The sequence below is a fragment of the Thunnus thynnus genome, chromosome 14 (genome assembly GCF_963924715.1).
Source record: "Thunnus thynnus chromosome 14, fThuThy2.1, whole genome shotgun sequence".
Classification (NCBI taxonomy): domain Eukaryota; kingdom Metazoa; phylum Chordata; class Actinopteri; order Scombriformes; family Scombridae; genus Thunnus; species Thunnus thynnus.
The window spans coordinates 17,581,319-17,606,679 of record NC_089530.1 but is presented as its reverse complement, the minus strand read 5'-3'; the positions used below and the strand labels follow the sequence as shown (position 1 = coordinate 17,606,679).

Genomic DNA, 25,361 nt, shown 5'->3' with positions numbered 1-25,361 from the left:
TTGTCCCTGAAGGCAGCAATGGTGACGCTATGAAGGGAACTCCCCGCTCTCCCGACTCACAAACCGCCTGCCCATGAAAACACCGGACGGACTCACAGAGGGATTCGTAGCACATTGCGGTGATAACCACCACAATTGGAAGAGAAATCCATCATCATTTCGACGGCAAGGTATTTTATATTACACACGTCTTTGCTACTCTTTTGTCGAGAGCAGCCCTAGCTAACCGCAGAGTCCTCTCATCCCGGTGTGAGCTTGTTTAGTGAGCACTGGCTTCACAAGGTAACTGTTAGTTAATGTGTTCTGCTGTCGGTTAACACAAACTCTGAGACATTCACCGCGGTATTTTGACATACGTTTCACTGCTTATTAGTAAACGTAGCGGACAGACCTTTTCTTAACGTTAAACGTACTACCAAATGCAGCTAACTCATACTGCTCATTGGCCTTGTGTAGGAACATTTTATCAGTTGACGACAGAAACGTTATCGTTAATCCCGACTCAACGTGATTGGCAGAGAAGCTACTCTCAGTTCGCGGTGTGTTCATTTTACCACGAGTAAAATGCTGAGAGGTTAATATTTATATAAGAAAGACAAATGAATATTTTTTGCAGCTTTGTCATCTATATGTAGCTAACAGTTGCCCCAAATCGCGCTACAAGAAAGAGCCCAGTGTAGCCTGTATTTTAGCTAACCAGCTAGCTAGCTAAAATACTGAAGACGCCAGCTTGCTTATCTATTTTTAGGTGACCAGGCTATAAGCTCTTAAGCTATACTATACAGCGGCTGACAAGGCCTTAGTGTTAATTAAAGCTGGGTGTTTTTTTAGCATGTTAAGCCACCTGTGACAGCCATGATTTTTGACGTAACGCTATCTCACAGGTGTGCCAACTAACGTTATAGTAGCTGTGAAACACCGACATCATCTGCTGATCTTTCTCCCTCTTTCTCCCTCCCTCCCTCTCTGTAAATATTAACCTAGTATATTTATGGTAGTCAAACATTTGTTTCTGCTCTGCGCCTCTACGCAGATTCACATTTGAGGTCTGTTTTGCTTTGTTTATTCACCTAAAAACAGTGAGGAACGGGTGACCCAATTTAGCACTTTTTCCCCCACAAGTTTTATAGAAACGTCCCCTCCCCCCCTTTTTTTTTGGAAAATAGGGGTCAAACTTGATCACAGATGTGTTTTAACAGTTGTGTCCTTGAGGGGGAAAAAGACGCCCCTGCCCTGTAAGCAAAGACATGCTGTGTGTGACGGCTAGGCCAAAAAAAATACTGCCTTAAAGACTGTCAGACATACAGATGAGCGAACACAGACATTGATCGAAATGAACAGGGAGATTTCTGTGCAAAGCAACTGGTGAGAAAGCAACTTTTCACAGACATAAACAGTGTGACTGCAGTGTGTGTCAAGGGGGCAAAATGTTAAACTGAGTCAAAGGGGTTATTGTTCTTATAGCATCCAGCCGGCCAATTGCAGAGCAAGTGTCACTGCCAAACCAAAGCATGTCAGACTATCAACAAGTAAACGGGTACATTTGACAAGGAGGACACAGCAAGTTTTTGTCTTTTAGTGGAAACAATGAGTTTTCTGTTGGCACAGCTATGATTTGGCCTTGAAAAACTGTCTCAGCTGACGACCAAACATATTGACCAACGCTAGCTTAGATCATCAACTTCCTCTGGCCTGGAAAAGGCGTGTTCACATCACTATTGTCTTTAGAGGATAGATAAACTCTTGAGTCATAAAGTGATCTCCGTAAGGGTCTCTGTTTTAACTTGCAACTAAAACTGTGACTCGTGCATCTCTGAGTAAGCTGTTAGTCACTTCCATAGGCTGCCGATTGATTAATGATTAATGACATCAGAGTGAGGTGTTATTTATATGAATGAGAACAATATAGCTTTACTAGATATAACTGATCAATTAGTTAGAGCTGCAGATATAACTTTCCATAGCTAAGCAGACATTAGCGTCGCTCTGAATAATGTCTGCACTTATCTCTAACCCCGTGTTAGTGTTGGTTCAAATTTTTGATCTTAATTTTGAAGGCAAGAGAGAGAAACAGACAGCACCAGGAAGTCATGAGAAACCGAAAAGACATGGAGATCATCAGGACCAAAGAGTAAGACAGACAAGACATTTGCAGCAGCTAGGAGAGAGAGACAGATGAGACACAGGTACAGAAGCAGGTGAAGAGAGACAACATGGAAGAGGTTAGCACACAATGAGTGATTTTTAGTTCATGTAGTCTGTTTGTCTAAAGACATACTAGGAGTGTTAAATGTGGATATTTTGGGGGCTTTCTAATGGTGAGTAAAAGTCTGTGGGTATTTTGATGCAGTGATAATGCCTATAAACCCCCAAAATACCGGTCTGACTTCTCCACACAGCAGACCTGAGCAGTCTTAGGGGGAATTAAGACCAAAAAACAGCCCTGTGATAAAACAACAAAGGGGGCTGCTTTGGCAGGGGTGTGTTGTTTAAGGTACTGGTGAGACAATGAAATACGATCCAGGAAGTCCAGTTTGAATAACAGATTAATGCATTTAATGGCTTATCAGGACAATTATTTATAATACAGACAGTATTTTACAACTGTAAAGTTGTAAAGGCAACTATTTTATTTGGCAAGGCAAACAGTAGAAATACAGCGTTGGCGTTAAAGAGTAATCCACCAGGGACGTGCCCTTGCATGTATGTGACTGGTCAAAGCAATGCCTTGATGGATGTCATCACATTGCATTGCAGCAAAAGTTGAGCACTGAACGCATCAACAATCGTTTGCTAACATTTAAATAAAAACAGTATCATAACTCACCATCACCACTCACTCAACATTTAAATCAATAATAAGAGACAAACAGCCAACAACATATATCGAATTTATACTCTCAATTCAAAGCAGATGATCCACTAAGGTTACTTGCTCAGCAGTTAAATCTGCATTCCCCCCCCCCAACACTGAGTGAGCACCATCATCAAAATGAACCTATCTAAGCCTACTATCTCGGTACAACACCCTAAAATGTGCTTAGACTGAATCCCTCTCCATCCAGCGGACACAAAAGCATTAATTCACCGACCATAAAGGAAGTGCATTGGATCATTTAGCCTTTTGTCTCCATCACATACTGTACCAGTTAAAACTTTGGACACACCTTCCCATTCACTTGAATGAAAAAGTGTGTCCAAACTTGTGACTGGTACTGTACATTTATATCATGTGTTTTCTCTTGTATACCATATTCTTTGAATGCCTCCTACATGAATTTAATGTAATCTAAGTACCGATACTTAGCTAATATTAAGGGTGAATTTTGTGTTGAGCCAAAATTATACAGGTCACTGCCATTGCAACAAGCATTTGCGTTACCTGCCAGTGTTTGTTTGCTTGACAACACCAGATGAAGATCTCTGTGATGAAAACATTTCTCCATTAAATGTATTTGGTGCTATTAATACAGTATTCAAATCCCTGACAAATAATGCCATTTATTTTGTTGTCATGAAACATTTGTCGTTAATTCGGTTACCAGATACCTAACAGGAAAACACTGTGTGGGTCCTCTGACATTCTAAAAATTGATATACATTTGATGCTTGAAATACATGTTGATCTTTTTTTAAGACAATTACACATTTGCAAATCTGCTCTGTTTCTGCGTAACTGAGCCTCAACACAGAAACCACAGCCAGGGTATAATGCTATTACCTGATGGCCTTGGCCTGTTTGTTGTTCTAGCATATGGTAATACAACGTTAGTGCCAGCCAATAGCAATTGATTATCTGATGTGCATTATACGTTTGCCGCCATAAAAACAATATTTATCGGCTTTAATCTCTTCTCTGCCATAATTAGAAACGCATCAAGTTTTACTGCCACTCACTTCATGTCCCAGTTTCTTGTGGCCTACAATTGCTTTTTGGAAATCTAGGCTAGTAGCACTTTGATGTAGCCTACTTTGTGTATTTCAGAAAAAAATAAGATAAAATATGTTATGAAAGTTTAAAAGTCCTTGTGGAACAGTATGCCAGAGTTTAATCTAGGCTAATATCATCTTACTTGCTTGGCACGGCATTGTTCGAATAAATAAAGGAGTCACACAGACTTTAAATGAATTTGGCACGATTCAAGGTTGTATATTTGACTAGATGATGCAGATACTTGACAAATGTAGTAACAAACACATGTGGATGAGGGTGGGGGAGTGGGAGTGTTAGTAAGGAATTTTAAATAGTGCAAGCTGCTCTTGTGAAGGCCAGCTTCTTTTCTGTTTTTGTGCTGTTGTCTTGCCTGCTTACACTTGAGTCGGGTATCCCCCTGTCATGACTTGTTTAGAGTAACTCTGACTCCCTTCTACATTCCACCTATGTTAATCAAAGTTCTCAGGGTGTGAGGAGAATAAGAGTGTATGAGTGAATTTTTCAACTTAGGGTACACCAGTGTGATGATATTTCAACACTGGGAAAGCAAAGACCCAAGTAGCCTAATTGCTATACACCTGCTCCTGCCCTATTTTTTTTTTGTGTGCATATTTTGGCCTAATTTAAATGCAAATGCAACATGATACTATATTGAGAGTAGATGGTTCATCTTTAGCCAAGGGCAGGCCAGTGTGCCATTTTGTCACCACAACTCTTGTGGAGGGACAATTGTACATATGTTAAAACCAATATGTAGCTGCTAAGTGCAAATGTGACACTAACCAAAAAAATAGTGCCAAAAACAGTCCTGTGAGAGATGTTTTCTGTATTATCTTCTATTTGCTCGGTCCAGAGCAGCAGGAAAAAAGTCTTCCTACGCTAATGTGCAGTCGAAGTATCTTGTTTCTTCATTTTCCTCTTGATTTTAAATAATAATTCTTTTAAATTGAAAATGACACAGTGCCAGGCTATATGGAAACTTGCCTTATGACTGTATAAGATTATCTACAGCATAATAACTGTCTGTGGTTGTGGGTGCTATCTTTGCTTCACCCGCCTAACCCTTTCCTAAGCCCAGTTTGCACTTCATGGGTAAAGAATGCAACTATGTGTACATAGTTTGAATAACATGATTGAAACCAAAAACAAGTAGAAACATTGACAGCACCTGTAAAAACTAAAAAATGAAACAGGATATTGCAGCTTTTTGTGCCTCCATCTAGGAGTAGATGAACCTTTATCTGATAGCGGGGGAGTTTTTCTTTCCTTGTTGAAGAATGTGGATTTTCTTATAGTACAAGTTGTGAGATCATTAAACATGATAATCATAAGTGTGCAGACAGAAGAAAAACCCAGAAGGGAAGGCCCGGAACTCGGTGTGCTGTGCAAGTCATTGCTCCTAAAACGCAACATTCATGTCTACCTTTTTAAAAGTCCAACAGGGCTTCAAAAACGTTAGCAGAGAGTCATCAGGTTAAGCTAAGTTGTTTTTAAATAGTAGATGGATTACATTCACTTAAGTTTAAATCCAAGAAAAACCTGCATTTTGTCAGTTGTGTTATGTGAAAGAACATCACCACATTTACTGGCATTCTGTCAACTCTTGAGCTTAGCTGTTGTTACTTCAAGCGTGCTAATTTTTTATTTGAAGCACGGTTTTTCTAGCTGTACCCGCTACCCACAAGCCTCTGCAAAGTCATTGCTGGTGTTTTTAAGCTATTGGTCTTGTTGACACAGACCTTCGCAGTGAGGAAGTTTATATATAAAGATGGGCTGAACGCTGTGCTGCACACTAATTACTCCCTGTTGACAACAAGTCCCGGAGTGTGCCATCCTAGATATAATTTCTGAAGTGTCTGCCCCACTTGCAATTGAACCAGAGAGACGAGGCAAGTCGTGTGTTGGTCCTGTGGGGCTGTGAGGGCCTGACATCCTAATCAGCGACTCATAAAGCCACAGGTGCTTCTCTCATTAGCAGATAGCAACTACCGGTACAGTGGTTGTTTTGCCATTGAGCTCAGCTCCTCAGAGACTTCAATAAGAGCCATCGATGTTTTATGGTCTGTCTCATCCTTACCCTCGGCCAAACACCTTGCTCTGTTAATTAATAGACTGATTGGACATAATATTGTTGTGTGATAGCAGGGTTGCTATGGTCTCTGTGATGAAGCATGTTTTGCACTAGGTTTATTTGGTCTTGTGAGGGATGGTTTCTAATGGCCAGTTCCATTTTGGATGTGGTTCCTTGTCGGCAAAATAGCTGGATTTGTCAAGATTAAAGGCTAATGAGTCTCTTACCAAACATTTTATTACTCCTTACTCTTTATATTTATTGGCAGAGAAGAATGGAAAACATATAGGTAGAAGGCTTCTCAGTTTTAGTCAAGCGCTACTGTCGCTGGTTAAAATGGCAGATTAGATCAGCTGTAGCTAATTAATGTTAACAAAAAGTTGGTCTGTTCTACTTTTAATTTAATCTATGTCTGTATTCAGCCAAAGATTGCTTGTGAGTCACTCTGTAGCCCCACTGAATGACAGTGAGTGGACTTTTTGTATTTCTGCAGGGACAAACAGATTGGCGACTCTTGTAGCTGATCACCTCACATCGGTTTAAGACTGTAGTTTTTTTGCCTTGTTAACTAACAGAAACTACTAAGACATCTTTGAGTTGTAGTTATCTTAGCCTTTAGTTAGTTACTTGCAAATGTTGAAAGGTAAACCTAATTTGATTTGATAAGCAATTTTAAGTGGATTCAATATTAGATTTGATTTTGATAAAATACTATTGAGCCCCATCCCTAGTTATTGTAGACTTTGTTGCATCTTTTCCTCATAATAATAATAATAATAATAATAATAATAATAATAATAATAATAATAATAATAATAATAATATGTAATGACAGATCAGATTGGTGGTTTTGTTATACAGACATAGAGGAAAGTGTTGCATCTGCCTTAGCAACATTTCAACTTTAACTTAATTGATTAAAAAAAATAAAAAATAAATTAAAAAAAATAAATACTAAGTCCTCAGAATCTAGTTTACCTTTTCTACTAACCACTTTGCGAAAACTCCAACACAGAAATAATGGAGCTATGACCACAGTTCAGAGACACTTTGACACACACTAGAAAATATTTAGAATGGACAAAATTTCATTTGCTTGTTCTCCCTCTACAACTGATATGTAGTTTTCAGGCAAAATTAGTGGTGTAATATTCCCAGGCAGTAGTAGGAGGATGTTACGTAATGCATGCTTTGGAGCTGTTGTTGTCAGCGGTTACGGCTAGCAAATTGATGATTCCCTATCACTAATACATATCAGACCTCATTGCCTGTGGTCTTACTTCACATTAACTCTCCTCAGTCATCAGACCTCAGCATTAAATTTCTCAGTTTCATACATTTTTCTTGCCCTGGGTATCTTGTGTGCCAGTGTTAAGACTGTTTAGACATGTCTCATAAATGGAATGATTTTTATCTATTGCAGATTTCCACATATGCCATCACAAGAAGCTTGGTATTGTCTCCATTCTCCAGGAACTGTTTTGTGCCTGTGCGTGCTTGTGCGTATCAACATACCAGACATATCGAACTATCGATCATTGTTACATGCAATGACGAGAATTTGTTAGCTCAAGACAGATGTAAAAGATATTTATTGATATTGGTTTGGTCTGTTGAAAACTCAAATTCTGTGTTGATTTCTACAGTCTACCATTGCATCCACCTTCATTGTTCATTTGCTTGGATACATAGCAAGACGTAACCATACAGTAATGTAAAGGATTTAGATTACATTTATTGCCTGCTATAAACTTTACACGTGTATGAGATAGAAGTACGCAGAGCACTTAAGCAGTAATGTAGGTTTTGTTTTTATTAAGTGAGTTACAAAGTCAAGTCAATTTACAGTAGTTTATTTAGTTATGTAATTTAGTGCTTGATTAGTTAATAACAAGGTTAAAAATTCATGTAAGATTAGGCTAAATATCAAAGCATGATTGGAAATTGAATATGATAGTGAAAGTTAACTTTAAGATTAAGAAATACAGATTTTAAAATAAAATCCAAATAAAACAATGAAATAAAATGGCATCTCAATAGTTTAAAGTTGATTCAAGCTCAGGTAAAAGTTAGACCCCTGTCCCATCAACTATTGATAATCCACAGACTTTACTATAAATAGTTTTCATTGGGATTATTTAGTAACCAGCACGTTGTTCTTGGAAATACATGTCAATGATGAACTTTTCAAATAAAAGTTTTTATTTGCAAATAAAATTGCTGTTGTGTTGGCTGGAGCAATTGCAAAAGCGGGATATCATAAAACCTTGGCCCAAACTACAGTATCTGCATGGTTAGTAAGTGGTAAAATGTTGTTTTTTTGTGATTGTGTGGACCCTCTAATCTCTGAAAAAACTGCACATTCCAGGAATGTTACTCATCCTCTATGTGTCTGTTGAAGCTTAACACAGTTGACTCATTTAGTCTGTCTCTCCCAAATAGTCTTAGCGAAGATGTCCTGTGTATTGCCAGTCGCTAAGCATCTTAGAAGTTTGCATTTTGTTACTAAATTTGCTTCTGGTATATGAGTAAGTTTTTCTGAGTTGACTATGTGCTGGTCAATGATTTAAGGGTTCTCAGAAATGGCAAGATATGTCACAGCATCGCATTTCAGAAAACCTGGCATAGGTTTATCAACTCATTCCAGCAACTGTGTAATCAACAGCAGTTACATACACCGTTAATTTTTAACCATAATGTCTTTCATTAAAGCTCAGGCTTTCCCAGTTATGTAAATATTGACCTTTCATTGTTAACCTGTGGAGTATTTGTGCGTTGGGTGTAAAGGGATACAGGTGAGAGCATGTTGTTCACCCATTGTTGCTTTGTCTCACAACATAAATAATCTGTAAAAAAAAAAAAAAAAACCCAAAAAAACCAAAAAGCCTTTGTACAAAGAATAGAACAACACCCTTAGGACACAGGGCAGGGAGAAGACAAGCAGTTTTTTGAGGGGGGATATCGTCTTTGTTTGCCTTTTATGTGATAGACATTGTTTGCTGGTAACACAATGTCATGTCTGTTCTAACTGCTCAAAGATTTACCTACATATGAGAAGAGACTGTTTTGTTGAAATGTATCACATTCAGACATCCAGGTTCGATGCAACATGAGCTGTCAAAAACGAGAAGTATCAGTGAAACTATAGGACTGGTTTGTTAACCCTTGTGAATGATAGCAATTTTGTTCTTGGTTTTCTTTTTTAAAGCTTTAGTCAGTTCAGCGCTGGAATCACCAACAAAACTTTTTATGAGTTGGCTCATGTTCTGAAAGTTGCCCATTCACATTGCAGGAGCAATAAAAATAACAGAAGCATAACGACAACAGCAAACTGTGCACTTCATTTGTTTACAAGGTGTTGCAACTGGAGAGGAAAACTCATGATGTACTGTGGTGGTTGATGACAACTTGTATCATGTCAAACACGGTTGCTAAAAGCAACCAACCTGGCCAGTTTGTATCCAAGGAGACAAAACAAAATTGAAAACATTCCTGTTATTGCACAGTTGCACCTTTTTTATTCCAGTTTTATTCTTATGTCATGTTTTTTTTTTTTTTTTTCCAATTTGCAGTTTTGTTTTTTTTCTGGTTAACCAAATTTTCACGCTTCCTTGTTCTTCTGTCATGTACACAATAATTTTGCAACTTTACAATTCATTTCTAATCTATCTTGGGGAACAGTAGAGCATACGTTTGTTTAATGAATCTCTGAATTACATTTTTAATGTCATCATTCCTCTCCTTGCTGCTCAGTACTTCAAGTTACCTTGAAATATTTCTTTTTTAGCCTAGCTTCACATGGTGGTGACATTACCCTGCACCAGTTCCTTGTTCGAAACACTGGATTGGATCCAGATTTGGCTCGGTAACAAGCTCAAGCACATTATTTTTGTCTTGAAAAGCCGGTACTGGGTTTTAGGCTAGTTAATTTTGGTGTATCAGCGCCCACGTTCATCAAATAAAAAAAAAAAAAACCCTCTAATTTGTAAAACACTAAGCGTGTTATCAATACTTAGTCAGACAACAGACGCTACACTTATAAACTGAAAGTGTCTGCTCCCTGACTATCCACAGCAGCAGCAGAGTCTCAGCACAGAGTAGCGGAGTTAGATGTCTGCTCTCTGCTGTAAACACACGTAGCTGTTAGTGAGCAGCTGCTCTTATGTCTCACCAGGTCTTTGTGCTTGTTTTTGGCAGAAACTCTCCCGCTCTCTGCTTGCTCAACCTGCTCTTCGATGGTAGGTGGGTTGCTCCGGTAGCTGCAGCCTCACCGTCACACAAAGGCTCTCACTCACAACGCACTGAGCTATGCTACTTGTATAACACATTTTAGTTTAGATAATAATCTTAAAATACATTTTAAAAAATCCTGATGCTTAGGCCTGGTGGGCCTGAATTTGCATTATGCTTCTGCTCAATGATTTCAATGACTAAGAGACATACTGAATTTGTCAGAAATTGGCGACATGTTCCTGTTGACGTAGTAAGACTGGTAAGGCCAACAGTAATATGCCACGGGATGGTGTGCCTGTGTGTGTGTGTCTTGTGTGTTGAGCTGCTGCGCTGCATCTGTACTCACATTTCAGAAGTATTCACATATCCGTATCACATATTCTGCCAGTTTGACAAAGGCCATTCTTTTCACCAGGAGATTTCAATTCTTACAACTTTTAACAGCTTATTTTTATGAGGGGCTAAAACAAAAACAATAGAGAATGAAATGAACGAGAGGAAACAAATGTGCAGCAATAGAGATGGTGAGATAGTAGGGAGGCGAATGAAGAACGAGGTGGAAACTGAAAAATAGAGGGTGGTGACAGGTCAGAGAAACAATTTTCCTCTCCTCTGAGGCCAATGCTGTTGCAGATGAAAGGAGAAGGGGGAATTAAGTAGAACATAAAAGATTGACATGAAGTTTAGCAGTAATGGTTTCAGATGAGTTTTGAAACCTTAAAGGTGGTAGCCTGACAAATTTCTTAAAAAAAACAAAAAACGTAGAGTCTAAATGCAACTTATACCGGAGGCAGACCCAGTTTTTCAATCTGAATTGACTCTCCTTGTCTCTGAAAGGCTTTTCAAAGCCATTGAGAATGAGTCATTTGGTCTTGCTCTTGGCTTCTTAAAGATGGGTGGTGTGTTTATGTTTGTGTCGGCTTGACATATTGTCCGCTCCTGGGTGGGATCTTTTTCTGGTGATGTCACATGTACTGCCTTGTGCAAACCTAACTTCCAGAGGGGAAAGATTTACCGCATGAGGGAGAAGTGCAGTTGTGGTAATGTTTTATTAGAGTATTCCACTTGCAGTTTCAAGCATATCACTTTTTCCAGTCACCACAGCTAATTTAGCCGTCTTGCTCTGTGTTGTTGTCACTTTTACTTTGCTAGAATAATACTGCTTTATATTAGTTTTTAAATATTTAATGGCATTTCTGCTTGATTTAAGTGTCCTGTTATGTCATTACTTACTCTCTTTGGGCAAATCATGATTTGTCAATTAGTTTGCTAAGATATAACGTTGGTTTCAATTGTCTCCAGGCCATGCTGTTGCATTTATAGCTGTTAAATACCAATAGCTAAATGATTACTCACTTACAAACAGAAGCAAGCAATCCATAATCAGCTTGCAACCATCAAGCTGAACTTAAAGGACAAAAGTAGGCAGCTCTTTTTGAGCTGTGTCTCACATTAGCAAAGGCTTGGTAGTTTTTTTTTTTTTTGAAAGTCACACTAACAAAGTGAGCTAGTGACTAGGAAGTGGCCGACTCAGTTCTCGTGTTCTTGTTTGCCCGAACATTCACCTCTGAGGTGCCCTCAAAGCAATGCTCCACCCAAAAACCTGCCTCTACCCACTTCCTCTAAGCAGAACAGAGCACTGAAGTTTTTTATGATTTTACATTACAGATTCAGTGAAGAGAAGTGAAAAAATTATTTTATCTCGTGGTAATACCTAGCTGTCCTGAAGTAGTACTAGTGTCACTAGTAGAATCTATGGCTCCATGAATACATGTTGATCACAGCCTCTGTTGTCTGTGAAGGTGTAAATGACAAACTTCCTCTTGCAGTCACATTTCAAACCTTCAAAGGGGTAAGTGTTTCACTTTCAAATGATTTCCGGTGTACTATCAGTTTACTATCAGAGTAGACTAACTTGACGATTTAATGATTTAAAAAAAAAAAAAAAAAAAAAAAAATTAAGTGATATTAAGATGGTATTTGTCTTTCGGCAGTTTTTATAGTCTGTGGGCCATAATGACAAAGTACAATTGACATTAGTGATCAATTTAGATATTAACATGAATAATTGATGATCCTTGATAGGCAGGTGTTAGTTACATAACAAACACGTTTTACCACATTATCCATAAGGTAAGCCATGATACCAGGGCACCTGCCCCTTTGAAAATTAACAACCCGCACGACCAGTTTGGCATGTCCGTTTTTTGTACTGGCCATTGTGCCCTTAAAAGGAAGTTGCGGATTGCCTCAGTTAAAACTACATTCAACACAGCAAATAAACAAACTCACGTTTCCCAGTGTCTCTGTCATCATGCTGGATATCAACAGACGTGTGAGATTTCTCCAACTCCTGCAAATATATGTCTAACGTTAATGTAAACATTAACAGCTAACCTGCTAGCTAACATCAGTTAATAATTAACATTATGTAATAAGCACAAGCAGCTAAACACTGTACAGTATAAGTATAATACTTGTTTGTTTTAAAGTTTACCAGGATATTGCTGCATAGTGTTATCTAACTAAGAACGTACACAGAGCTTATAACTGGCTGTGAGATCTGACAGATTGTTACTTTTTCAGCGTGATGCGAAGTTTACACACACACACACACACACACACACACACACGCACACATCTCTGTAAGAAGACAGTCACTTCTCAGTCAAGACAGATCAGGAGAGTCTGTTGGCTGTTACATAATGTTTAACGTTTGAAAAAGTGTGTTAAATCATTTTTGTGACTGCTCCTATGATCTCAGATGCAAATGCTAATAGTTGCATGGGTGTTGAAACTTGTTCAGATTAATTTTGATCACTCTTAGCCCATTTATAGACTTAATTTTATCATTAAAATATAACAATTAATATAATGAATTGTTCACATTTAAAAAAAATCAATCGGACAGCATTTTGTGGAAAAGTCAAACATTCAGTGTACAGTTTTAATACTGTTTTTCAATATACTGACTCCTAATTGTTGATTGTAAACTGTTTTGTCTTCATACAATGTAATTATCACTTATTGTTATTGTACCATTGGTTTTGGCCTTGGTGCTCTACATTTTGGCTGCAATGCCCCAATAAGTTTGTATTTATCAAAGGCCAAGGTGACCTTGCCCTAAAAATGACTTAATTCCAGGCCTGTGATACCATCATGCAACACTGTCGAGGACTGTCCTCAAGTAAATTGAACATTTACATAATGGAAATGAAAGTGCAAAGAGTGTGTGGAGGAAAAGAAATGAAACCAGTGGAGATCCTGATAGATTTTGAAATGAGCCCATGTGAGCTGTCATGCACACATATACACACAGAGGCAGGGCTTGTTTTAAACTACAGCATCTGAAGTGTGCTGAAAATCATTCTAGCAGTCAAATTTGCATGAATAAGGCAAGAAAGAAAAAAAAATTGCATCGTGTGTGAAATCAGCACTACAAAAAATAAAGCAGACCTTGTGTCAAGGCTATAGTATATAGCACTTTGTGTTAAGTTAGTTTCCATCCTGTTTATCACTTCAGTAAGGGTGAACTCTGCTGCTTTATGAGCAACGTTAAGATCCAAAGTCCAGCTCGGTTAAGCTTATGTGATGGTAAAAACAATATCATCATCTTTCTGTATGTGTATGTGCAATCGTGAACATGTGCCATGTCTCTCTTTGTGGTCAGGTAAAAAAAAAAAAAAAAAAGAAGCTTTCTTTCAACACTTTAAACAGTGGCTAAATGAATAATGTCAGTGCTGTAAGAAGGAGCTTCCTGGCTTACAATAAGTAAACATATGACAATAGAGCTCCCTGCTCAGTGAACACACCTCAGCTCTTAAAAAAAAAAAAAGCTCTCTTCAAGAGCGCTGCACGCAACAATCCTATCCTCTGCTGTTGTCTCATTTACCAAAGTTTTGAAGGGAAATGAAAGGCTTTCAAGGTCAAAATCCTTTGTTTAGGGAGGACAATCTTTATCTTGTATCAAAATGCACAACATCTTAAGGCTGAAGCATTTCTAGACTGTTTCTGTCCTGTTTCTGTAGTTCCCTGCTCTCAAACAATATTGTCCTGAGGTCATGCTTGGTCTTATTTCCGTCTGTATTGTTTCTGGCAGAAACATCTTATCAAAGGCTGCTACTTGATCAACAGGGGCCTTTATCGCCAGGCAAGTTCAACTACTCGCTCTTTGGGTTACCTGGCCTCACTGAGTCTAACATTGGTGAATATCGGATATCTTGTATCACAAAGCTGGTTAGCAACTGGCTCAGTTAACTCTGGGTTTTCCTATTCAGCCATCAGCACGTGCATGAGCAGAGGCGTAGTTGTTAATTACAAGCAACACTGATTAAAAGAAATATGAGAAAGGTGAAATGAGATGGAACAGTGATACCTGCAGGAAAATGTGATTACAGCAACAGCAAAAGGTTATATTCAACAAGGTGAAATGTAGACAACAAAGGCACCTATTGAGAATGGAAGAAGCAGTAGGAACACTAGAAATAATTTCTGAACATTTAAAAGCAAGGCTAGGACTGTAAAGAAGTGTGGGAATTATTATAAACAAAGCACAAAAAGTAAGGAAATTTGTGTTTGGTAGATTATTTCTTTGTTGTAACAATGCTTCCTGGCAATAAATCTTATACCGTTGAAAATCCTGTTTATTTCCCTTTTGAAATGGTGCCACATGTGTAAGGAACGTGCATCTGTGGGATGAGCAGCAGAGCTGAGTATGTGGTTTGCACTGATGAAAAATTTGCCAAATCTTCTCTGCCAATGCCAAACAGCTTATTCTGCCATTGACTCTTGTTTGGTGTTTGGTGGATTGGATGATTGAAGTTTGAAGAAACAAGACATATTGGCAATTTAACAATTTATTCATTTAACAAACAGGAGCCTCAGTAGCATGTGGAAGAACCATACACAGCCACAACAGCCTGGCACCTCCTCCTCATGCTGGTCACCAGCCTGGTCACACACTGTTGTGGCATGGCGTCCCGTTCTTCAACCAGCATTTGTCGCAAGTCAGCCAACGTGGTTGTGTTGGTCACTCTGGCACGAACAGCACGCCCAAGCTGATCCCACAAGTGTTCAATGGGGTTGAGGTCAGGACTGCTGGCAGGCCATCCCATCCTCTCCACTTCCAAATTCTAGAGGTAGTCTCTGATAAACCCCGCTCTGTGGGGGCGAGCGTTGTCATCTTTGAGGATAGAGTACGGTCCCAGACTGTGGAGATATGGGATTGCCACTAGTTGCAGAATCTCATCTCGATATCTCTCTGCATTGAGATTGCCTACAATGATGACAAGTCTCGTTTTTCCAGTGAGGGAGATGCCGCCCCACACCATCACACTGCCTCCACCAAAAGATGTTATTCAATCGGTGCAGAAATCAGCATAGCGTTCTCCGCGTCTTCTCCACACTTTGACCCAGTGATCCAACTGCCATAGGCAGAATCTGGACTCATCACTGAATATAACGTTCCTCCACATGTTCAGGTTCCAGTGCACATGTTGCCGACACCAGCGCAAACGGGCCTGACGGTGAAGGGCAGTCATGGCCGGCCTCCTGGCAGCACCTGGGGGTACCAGAAGCTCAAAACAAGAGTCAATAGCATAAGCGAAATAAGCTGTTTGGCATTGGCAGAGAAGATTTGGCAAATTTTTCATCGGTGCAACCCACATACTCAGCTCTGCTGCTCTTCCCACAAATGCATGTTCCTTACGAATGTGGCACTATTTAAAAGGGAAATAAACAGGCTTTTCAATGATTTAAGATTTATTGCCAAGAAGCATTGTTACAACAAAGAAATAATCTACCAAACAGAAATTTCCTTACTTTTTGCGCTATGTTTATATGTCTTTAGTATAGAGTGAATATTTTTTGTGTCTTTGTCTGAAGAAGTATTATGAATATGTGATGCACATAAAAAAGTTAAAAGTAAAGTTGGACTGTTTCTGCTGCTAGAGTGGAAAATAAGTTACTGTCTGTCGAAGTTTATCTGACTGAAATGTTGAATTTATAATCATGGGAGCTAATTATTAGTGTGTGGATCATTTTGCTACAAAAGACAACTGTGGGCATAGTTTGTGATGATAATTGGAAATACAAAGTTGCCTCATGTTATTCTGAGCTTCAGTAATGGAATGTATAAATGTATATAGTGTAAAAGTTTCTACATCTTAAGGAATCCAAGAAACGTAGCACAGTTAACATGCAGCAGTATGTATTTAGTACACGTCTGTAAATTATGTTCTGAGTTTAAAGCTCTATTTTAAGCCCAAAGTGGACACATGAAAGCCTGGAACAGCAGAGTGATTCTACTGACTTATAAAAATATATATTGCTCTTTAATACTTGTGACATTTTTAAAACTCAGGACTTTTGTCCATGTCAGGATCCTGTAGGAATGACATGGAATTTTCCACTGAGCTGAATGCCGACTGGTCAGTAGTTGGGCTGTTGGCAGATTTTGATCTGATCCTCTGAAGTTAACCTGCTTTGGAGCCCAAAAGGTAACTGGCTAACCCAGTTCTCACTTCGTGATACAGGCCCCAAATGTTGGTTAACAGCACACACAGACTTGCTTTGGAGAAATATGTATTTTCCACAACCTCATGTTATTGTGTGATCCAGAATGTGTTCCTGCAGGGTGAGGTTACAGCCAATGCATGCACATGTACTCCAAGTACTTGTATTTTCTAGCACAGCACCATCATACTGTTTTCCATTATGCCACTTCCAAAATGTATAAGCATATTCTCATGTAATTACAGTAAACTCAGTAATTTTTTAAATGGATAATACCCTCATATCCAGGATTTCTGTGTATATATATTTAGATACCAGTGTTAAAGTATGTTTATTAGTGTAAGGATTATTTTGTTTTTCCCTTTTCCAGTTCAGTTGAGTGAGATTATTGCTTCACCGAGCACGTTGTAAGCTGATTCATAGACCAAAGGTCCTCAGCACATAGCTGACTCAGTGACAGCTAATCTCGGATCTGTCTCAATCGCACACTGATGACAGATGTACGTCTCTGTTTCTCTTTATCTCCACTAAATAGTGTTCTCCTTTGCACTCCTCACACTATGTTAAAGGTGCACAGCTGGGGTGTCACGTGGATAGTCTGTTGCAATAAGGACTCTCATGCTGTGCTGTTTGCATGCTATCTATATGTTTATTTTCGTACTAGCTCTTTAATGTTTGTATCTTACGTTAGAATCGTGGGGATTAATAGGTCAAATTGTTCTCCAGACCTCAGCAGGAATAAATCTGATGCCAGGTGTTCTCAGTGTTGTAGATGGCTTAGCTTATAGCCCTTTAACTCGGCCCTGTTTTGCTGGCCTACATGAACAGGGCTCTGTGCTGAGCAGAGCTCAGTCGAGGTGAGATAAAGTACTGATGTGCAGTTTGTTGTCCTGCCAACCAGCCAGCCTGCCAGTGTATTTAGCTGCTATTGGCCTGAGCTAAGCTGGCTGTGCTGGGGCCTGACTGCTGGCTGAATGCCCTCTGCACAGGGGTGGGGCTGTCTCGGTGCTTGGTGCTGATTTTCCCTCTGATTTATAAGTTCCTACTTGCAATCTGTTTCCCCTCCCATCCTTCCGCTTTCCTCCTATCCTCGCATTAGATGAGAACTTGCCTCCAGCTGTACCTCACACTCCCCCAAATACAAGCAGGACCACCCTGTGTCCACCACAGACATTGCTGCCTATAAACAAACGCATGATATGCAACAGATGTGTGAGTTCCTTTCCTTGTTGATGCTAAGCTTTGGCTGTTGCCTGAAGCCCGGGTGAGAAATACACACAATGGAAAACTAGGATGTGGTTGGAAAACAAATACAAAAGGGCTGTGAAAGTACTGTACCAGTAGGGATGGTATTTGTATCTGTAAAGTGTAGGAACTCCTTTTCATACATTTTGTTTGTTTGTTCCGAGTGATAAATTGGTTAAGTAACCTGAATTACATGGTAATTTGAAGTAATTTGGCAGTCTACTCCATCAAACTGTAGACATTAAGATGTATCTGTGTTTGGCACTGTCTACTCTGCTTATCAAATGCAAGATTAATCACTGCCTGTGTACATGTTTTTTTTCTCTTTTTCCATCCATCACATCTCACCTTTAGTTCACCTCAGATCTGCTTACATATTGTTGTCTAATAATAGTGGTTTTGAACCAGAGGCCCATTTAATGTGGGTATTTCATAACTACTCTACACAGTACTTGTGTATGTTGACACTTTCTTGGTGGAGAACAGGGTCATGTATACAAGAGCTAATTCACTCAGGATTTTGCCACAGATGCATGAAGGGTTTCACTGTACTGATGATCAAAGAGGAGAAACCTGCTGATCGACTGAGGCCTCATACTCTTGATGTCATTATCCTAAAAGCTTAAGAATGATGTGAATAAATCATTTAATGTTTCATGCCAGAGAAATGGAGCTTAAGTGGTTTCATCAGTGATTTTCTGTATGAGGCCATGCAACCTCTGCTGCTCTATTATTCAATCACCGAGTGCACATGCTAGTTTCCACTTCTGGCCAGGCATCCGGTCCAGGACTACACCCAGTAGGGTTGTGAAAGTGAACTTGGTAGTCATCACTAGCTTTATGATTCATGCATTATATTTTCCCTTCAACAGGGGTGCAGTGTGTGTCGGGAAAGACAGATGAGGTGAAAAACGCCAAAGGAGGCCACTGTGGTTCATCTGCTATCTGTTGGCCCTAACCCTGAGTGACCCTGCTGCCTACTTTCTCCCAGTCCCCCCTGTCATTTCAAGAAGAGGCAGGGGTCCCTCTGGGTGCCCTCTTTCAAGAAACACCATGTGCCAAAGCTGGAGCGGCCTAACTACTACCCCATAGACCGCCAAACCTTGTGTACCTTCCCCTCTAGTCTGAGGACCCTCCTGATCCTCCACACTGCTCACCGGTCAAGATGAAGAGGGTAGCGGCATGGTCACCAGAGGACGTATCTGACTGGTTGAGCAAAGAGGGGATGCCAGAGTACATCGATGCCCTCCATCAAACAGACGGCCCCGCCCTGCTCAGGCTCACAGAGGCAAATTTCCAGATGCCGCCCCTCTCGCTGGTCTCATCTGATGGTGGACAGCAACTGTTGGAGAAAGTAGAGACACTGCGGATAGAGACTCATATCGAGGCTCATAAAAATGGGCATGCAAACGGGCATGCTGGTGGGTTGCCCAATGGGACTAGCAAGGCCCTAAGGAATGGCACATTGGGGATGAAGGACTTCAGGATGGAGATGGTCCACATCCCCATCCCCCCTACAATGGAAGCGACACGCACCTCCTTCCCTGCCGAGTGGGGGAAGACGGGCATAGCGTTCGTCTATGCGGTGGTGTGCTTTGTGACCACCACTGTCGTCATTTCGGTGGTCCATGAGAGAGTACCGTCAAAGGAGCATACCCCACCGCTGCCTGATAAGTTCTTCGACCTGTTTAACAGGATAGAGTGGGCCTTCTCCATCTGTGAGATCAACGGCATGCTGCTAGTGGGACTCTGGCTGATACAGTGGATTCTACTCAAGCACAGGTACGCTCAATTATCTTGCAGTTAGTTGTGGAGATGAAAATAACTTTTTTGAATCTGAATCCAAACTAAATGAAAAATGTCATGTTATTCATTTTCATTGTCTCTTTTCCCCTTTTTTCTCTCTAGGTCAATTATAGGCAGGCGGTTCTTCTTCATTGTGGGCACACTCTATCTGTACCGGTGTATTACAATGTACATCACCACTCTGCCTGTTCCCGGGATGCACTTCAAATGCTCTCCAAAGGTATAACACATATACACTTTATATTTCTCTCGCCATTGTAGGTTGGTTGAGCATGAAAGCTTTCTTACTTAACTACTTTTGGTGCAAATGCGCTGAATGGGCAAATCCAGCAAATGAAATCCTTTTCTTTTTTTTACTGAAAGCCTCTGAGTGCACTCCACTGACCATCGATAGTATATGTTCATGCCTACTTTTTGCTTCGAATGGTTGCTTCCACTTTTTAAAGTTCCTGTTGCATGTAATGCAATATTCAACGAGGAAAGCAAGTCGTTGTTCACATTGTGCATAATTTTTGTGTGATTATAGCATCTTAAAAATATTCTAGTAAAAGTTTTCATTTATATCTACCTGTAAAACATTTGCATAAGATTTAGAACACTAACATTATGGGTCAAAACATTGCTTTGCTGCACTAGTGGTCAGAAACACAGTGTACGTGTATGTTTAGGGAAAAACTATTGTTAAGATTGAGTTCAGAAAACTAAAACTACTTGGTTAAGGTTAGGTAAATGTTACGGTTAAGGTCATGGAAAGTTGTCAACAAGAAATCAACAGACGGGACCTGAACTGCTACTAAAGCTACATGCTTAAAAAAACATACAAGAGGAAAAAAATGCACATGCAATGACAAGTTATATCATAAGCAATGTAAAAGTAATTTAGAGACAAGAAAACTAAATGGAAAACATGATTGTAACTGTCTTCACCTCTGCCATGATGAAATGAAAAGACCTATTTGGATTAATTCATTGATTTGTACCGCTATGTTGTCTTTCTCTCTCCTCAACATCTTATCTTCACAAACCATCTCTTTAGCAATCACTGGTAATGTTATCAGTTATTACGTTGTCGTTAATTACAAGATGATGGGATGTATGACTGTGTTTCTTTCAGCTTCTTGGGAACTGGGAAGCGCAGATGAGAAGAGTAATGAAGATGATTGCTGGTGGGGGCCTATCAATCACAGGTTCCCACACCATGTGTGGAGACTATCTGTACAGTGGCCACACTGTTATGTTAACACTAACATACCTCTTCATCAAGGAGTGTAAGTTCCTCAGTGTTTATACTGTAGTCCTCTCAGCCAAATACAGCTCAGTTTAGTTTCATATTGTTTAATATGCAGCCGATCATGCAACCCCTCATGCCATAATCTAATAGTGCACACTTCCTCCCGAATGTCCGTTCAGATGTCAAATGAATGATGGTTGATAAAAACAATGTTCCTTTGAATGCCAAGAATATGCAGGTTGTTAGTCTTAGCTAAATATAAATGTGGAGCATTATGTGGAGCATTATTGTTTATTTTTATTTTATTCATTTGGATTATTAAATTGGCATTAAAGATGACATATTACAAATTGTGTTTCATAACTGACGTTTCAGGTTCACACCCTGCAACTCTCATTACTGCTGGTCTTTCGCAACACTTCTCTGAACTGTATCAGGAAGTGTAGACACAAAAAAAATGGAGAGGAAGCGTTGCACTATCCACTCACACATCTGTTAACATGTTGGTTTCAACATGTGAAAAATACATTTTCTGTTCCTCAATATGCATTTCCTCAGCACAGGGGTCAGAAAGGCTCAGATTTTAACAGCTTGGCCAAGTTGTAGAGATTATGACATTTCTCATGCAAGCTTTGTGTAAACTCTTCTTTCCTCAGCTACATCACGTGGAGTTAAAATGCTGTGCTGACAAACCTGATAAAGATACAGCAGTGACATCTAGTGGTGAAAAGGAGAATGTTAAATTTACACCAGCCCTTTATGGACCACTGAAGAGTAGAATGATTGCACATTACGAAACATATGTTTATCAATGCAATGAATGATATTAGCTCCCGAACCTTAAAACATTTTATACAAATAAGAATAAATTAAGAAGTTAGGAGGAAATCAGACATATTTTAACCCTGCTAAGATTTTGTGTTTGTTTGGCAGATTCCCCCAAACGCTTCTGGTGGTACCACTGGATTTGCTGGCTCTTGAGCGCTGTGGGAATTTTCTGCATCCTCCTGGCTCATGACCACTACACTGTGGATGTGGTGGTGGCATATTTTATCACTACACGCCTCTTCTGGTGGTACCACACTATGGCCAACCAGCAGGTGAGTACAACATGCCGAGCAAATTATTTTCCTCTGCTGGATTTTGAATTAAAGTAGAAAAGAAGTAAGGAAAGTAATTCAGCCCAAGGATTTTTTTTCCATGTATTTGCTTCCATCAGTCCTTTTTTTATCTGTGCATAAATGGGTCCAGTGAAGCAGTCATTTTTTAACAGAAGTATAGCTGACACACTATGAAATGACAAGTCCCAGAATAATTTAAAGAGATAATTTACCCAAAACAAAAATTAACTGATAAGGAAACTTGCGTAAAATATTAATGACCCTAGTAATTAAATGTCTGTTTGTTTGTTTTGTTTTGTTTTTTTTTTTGTTTCAGTCACTGAAAGAGACATCACAGAGTAACCCGTTCTCGCGGGTGTGGTGGTATAGACTGTTCCAATACTTTGAAGAAAACGTCAACGGCACAGTCCCTCGAAATTATCAGCTGCCGTCATCATGGCGATCTTTGCAGTGGAGCCGCAGTGTAAAATACAGCAAACTGGACATCCAGTGACCCTTATCTCAAAGCAGGCGAGGACTGTGACTTCCAGAAGTGCTGTCATGATGGCACTGTTTAATGTAGCGCTGTCCTTTCCCCTCTAGTAACAGACACAACCTCTCCAAATGGGTAACACTGTGACCCACCTAGTATTTTTTTTTTTTTTTTTTCCTCCACGTGTATATGTACTATATATATTATTTCTGTTCTCTTGTCCTCTTTTCTCTTCTGGTAGTATTTGTCAACACCGAGCACTAATTTATATTTGTTTTGTGTCCTGTACTCTTTGTGGGCCACATAACAGTTTCTGCTTTTGTAGCAGATCTATGAAGCATTTCAAAAAAACTTGTCAATACTCAAATAGTTTTTGGCCATAAGGACTCAGACATACTTTTTTTTTCTCTCAGCACAAAAACTTAATGTCTTCATGTTCTTACAAAACTTTTTTAGTGCAAATAGTGTCAATCAAATCCATATTTGATAACCAAAATGCCATAAGCATTTTTTTTTTTTTTTTTTTTTTTATTATAGCAAATTACGTTTTGTAAACTGTCCTTGCTAAAATGAGTCAAAGGTGCAAAAAAACTTTTTTCTAAGTATGTCAAACCTTATTTTTTCAAAAACAAATGATGTCCAACAAAAGATTTTTAGATTTTTACCTTTTTCAAGATGGATAACTGAGAGCATAAGAATCTAATGTGGTATAACATTATTCCAGTGCCTTTCTTAGCTTGATTGTAAAACAGTTCAAGTACTATGTGTCTTGTTTCCCTCTGCCGTGGGTGTGACCATGCCGCGGTATGAGGCAGTACTTAGTTAACAGTCTCGTTCAATTGAATGTAAAAACAACTACGCCAGCCTTACCAGAAGATTGGTCTTCCCAAATTTAAATGCAGTGAGTGAAATGTCCCATTTATTTATTGATGCTTTATGATGTCAGTTTGTGCTTAATTGGTTAATACTGTTCTAACAGAAAAATGACTGTTAATTGTATTTTTTTTTTTAATGTCTGTACCATTTCATTTTACCAATCAGTCTAAGTAACACCAGCCATGTTCAAAACCCGAGCATTGACGCTCAGTCGCCCAGTGACACTACCATGTCTGCAGGTTTTACTTTATCTGCCAAACATCACTGCCTGATTGGAAATTTGATCAGAAATATCCCAGTTTTTCTGCACCTGGCATCATTGCTACATCTCTTGCTCAGAAAGAAAATGAGCCCCGACCTTGTTCCCCCACATTGAGTCCCACTACAGAATCGGAAATCCTCTCATTACTATCTTGTCTTGTACCCTTTTGGTGATGAGAAGTTTAGGAAAATGTACAACTTGACAACTGTGTTGAGTTTAGGGAATGTCAAAGTCGTGAAAATGGAAGCTTCAGGCAAAGTTTCTGAGCATGTCTTTAATGGTTCTGTATGTGCTTTGTATGATTTGTCTTGTACTAAATCAAGCTGCTACCTTACAGTCTAAAGACACTGTATCTTCTACATTGTCTCCCAAGTGTAACGCCGAAACACACTTCTTTATAGACCTAGCAAACACTCAACATGGAACTTGTGTAAGGGGAACAAGTTGAAGCATGATGCACAGAGCGGGTGATACATTCGGCCATACGAGTGCAAATAGGATAACATTGATTTCCATGAATGTGAAGATGTGTCCTTGTTGATGATCCTAATTATGTACATGTTGACTGAACTTAAAAGAATAAGTATTACACAAGTTCATCTATAGGGAATGACTTTAAAGTCATATGACACCTAAAATTTAACCTATTAACTTTGAAGAAAAACTGCACAAATTTCAGATAAATAATGATGATTAATCAAGGATTAATTTCTTTAAATGTTGTCAAAAGGAGGAGGTGAGAACATTTTCAATGTGAAGAAGTCTGAAGTCTGTTTGAGACAAAATACAATGTAGACTTCCTCTCCTTCCTGTAGCATTGTCCAATCATTTCACTTTCACAGAAAGCAGTTTCTTAGCTTCTAAGAGCACAATGGTTCCTTGCATACGGCCATATTTTGATTATAGTACAAACTTGGCTCTCTAATTATGTTTGAGAGCCATGATATCGATGAAGGGTGGAGTTAAAGTTTGCCAATCAAGCTGTCTATTTTTTTATTTTATTTTTTTTTGTCTCAAAGAAATGAAAGTTGGCTATTGTGTATGTTTCTCTGTAAACTTCTCACCCAGTTTGTCCCTTTTTGTGCGTATACCAGATGTTTGTAAGATATGATAAAGGAATCTACTTGGGGCGCTTTTGAATAAAAGATTTTACTATAACGTATTTTATCAGTGGTCAGTCTGTTTTTCTTGCAGCGGATTACATTCTCATTGTGTCAAAAGATGACGTCATGGCAGACCCACTAACAACCAGCAGATGGACACATTGAGTTACATAAATAAGAGCAGTACACTGAAGGGTGGCCTCTCCTTCCAAAATGTGTTTTGCTTTCCAGAATGTATTTGTGCACTCCACCTACTGCAAGTATGTCTGTCACTGTTTTTTTTTCCTTCATTCATTTTGGACTCATTCTGGGCCTCTTGTTAATTCTGCAAACATCTCTCTCATCTTTTAAATTCAGTCTTCCTGTATCCTCTCAACTTATCCGCCCAGTTGTTTATAGTCAACCTCATCCATTTAACAGGAGCATGAACTTTTTGAATAAACAAACTTACACCTGAGTTTTCTAGCATTTTTGTAGCCCTCTTACAATTTTCC

The 25,361-nt window shown here is 39.2% G+C and overlaps 1 protein-coding gene across 3 annotated transcripts; it reads left to right on the top strand.

The window, feature by feature from the left end:
* Positions 1–33: 33 nt before the first annotated feature.
* On the top strand, positions 34–24,926 carry sgms1a (sphingomyelin synthase 1a). 3 transcript variants are annotated; one of them, XM_067610298.1, is made up of 7 exons: positions 83–170; positions 2,058–2,198; positions 18,869–19,778; positions 19,905–20,022; positions 20,917–21,070; positions 21,967–22,133; positions 22,471–24,926. In XM_067610298.1, the coding sequence occupies exons 3-7, from the start codon at positions 19,162–19,164 to the stop codon at positions 22,645–22,647; spliced, it is 1,233 nt and encodes a 410-aa protein (XP_067466399.1). In that variant the 5' UTR covers positions 83–170; positions 2,058–2,198; positions 18,869–19,161; the 3' UTR covers positions 22,648–24,926. The 3 variants fall into 3 exon arrangements, with proteins under 3 accessions (XP_067466398.1, XP_067466399.1, XP_067466400.1); XM_067610297.1 differs by lacking the exon at positions 2,058–2,198 and having other exon boundaries at positions 34–170; XM_067610299.1 differs by lacking the exon at positions 2,058–2,198 and having other exon boundaries at positions 144–282.
* Positions 24,927–25,361: the final 435 nt, after the last annotated feature.

Bases quoted from the DNA above. Each gene is read 5' to 3' on its own strand.
- sgms1a (XM_067610297.1), top strand. From the start codon at position 19,162: ATGAAGAGGGTAGCGGCATGGTCACCAGAGGACGTATCTGACTGGTTG. The intron at 19,779-19,904 runs GTACGCTCAATT...TTTTCTCTCTAG, and splicing joins TGGATTCTACTCAAGCACAG to GTCAATTATAGGCAGGCGGT. The intron at 21,071-21,966 runs GTAAGTTCCTCA...TTTGTTTGGCAG, and splicing joins ATACCTCTTCATCAAGGAGT to ATTCCCCCAAACGCTTCTGG.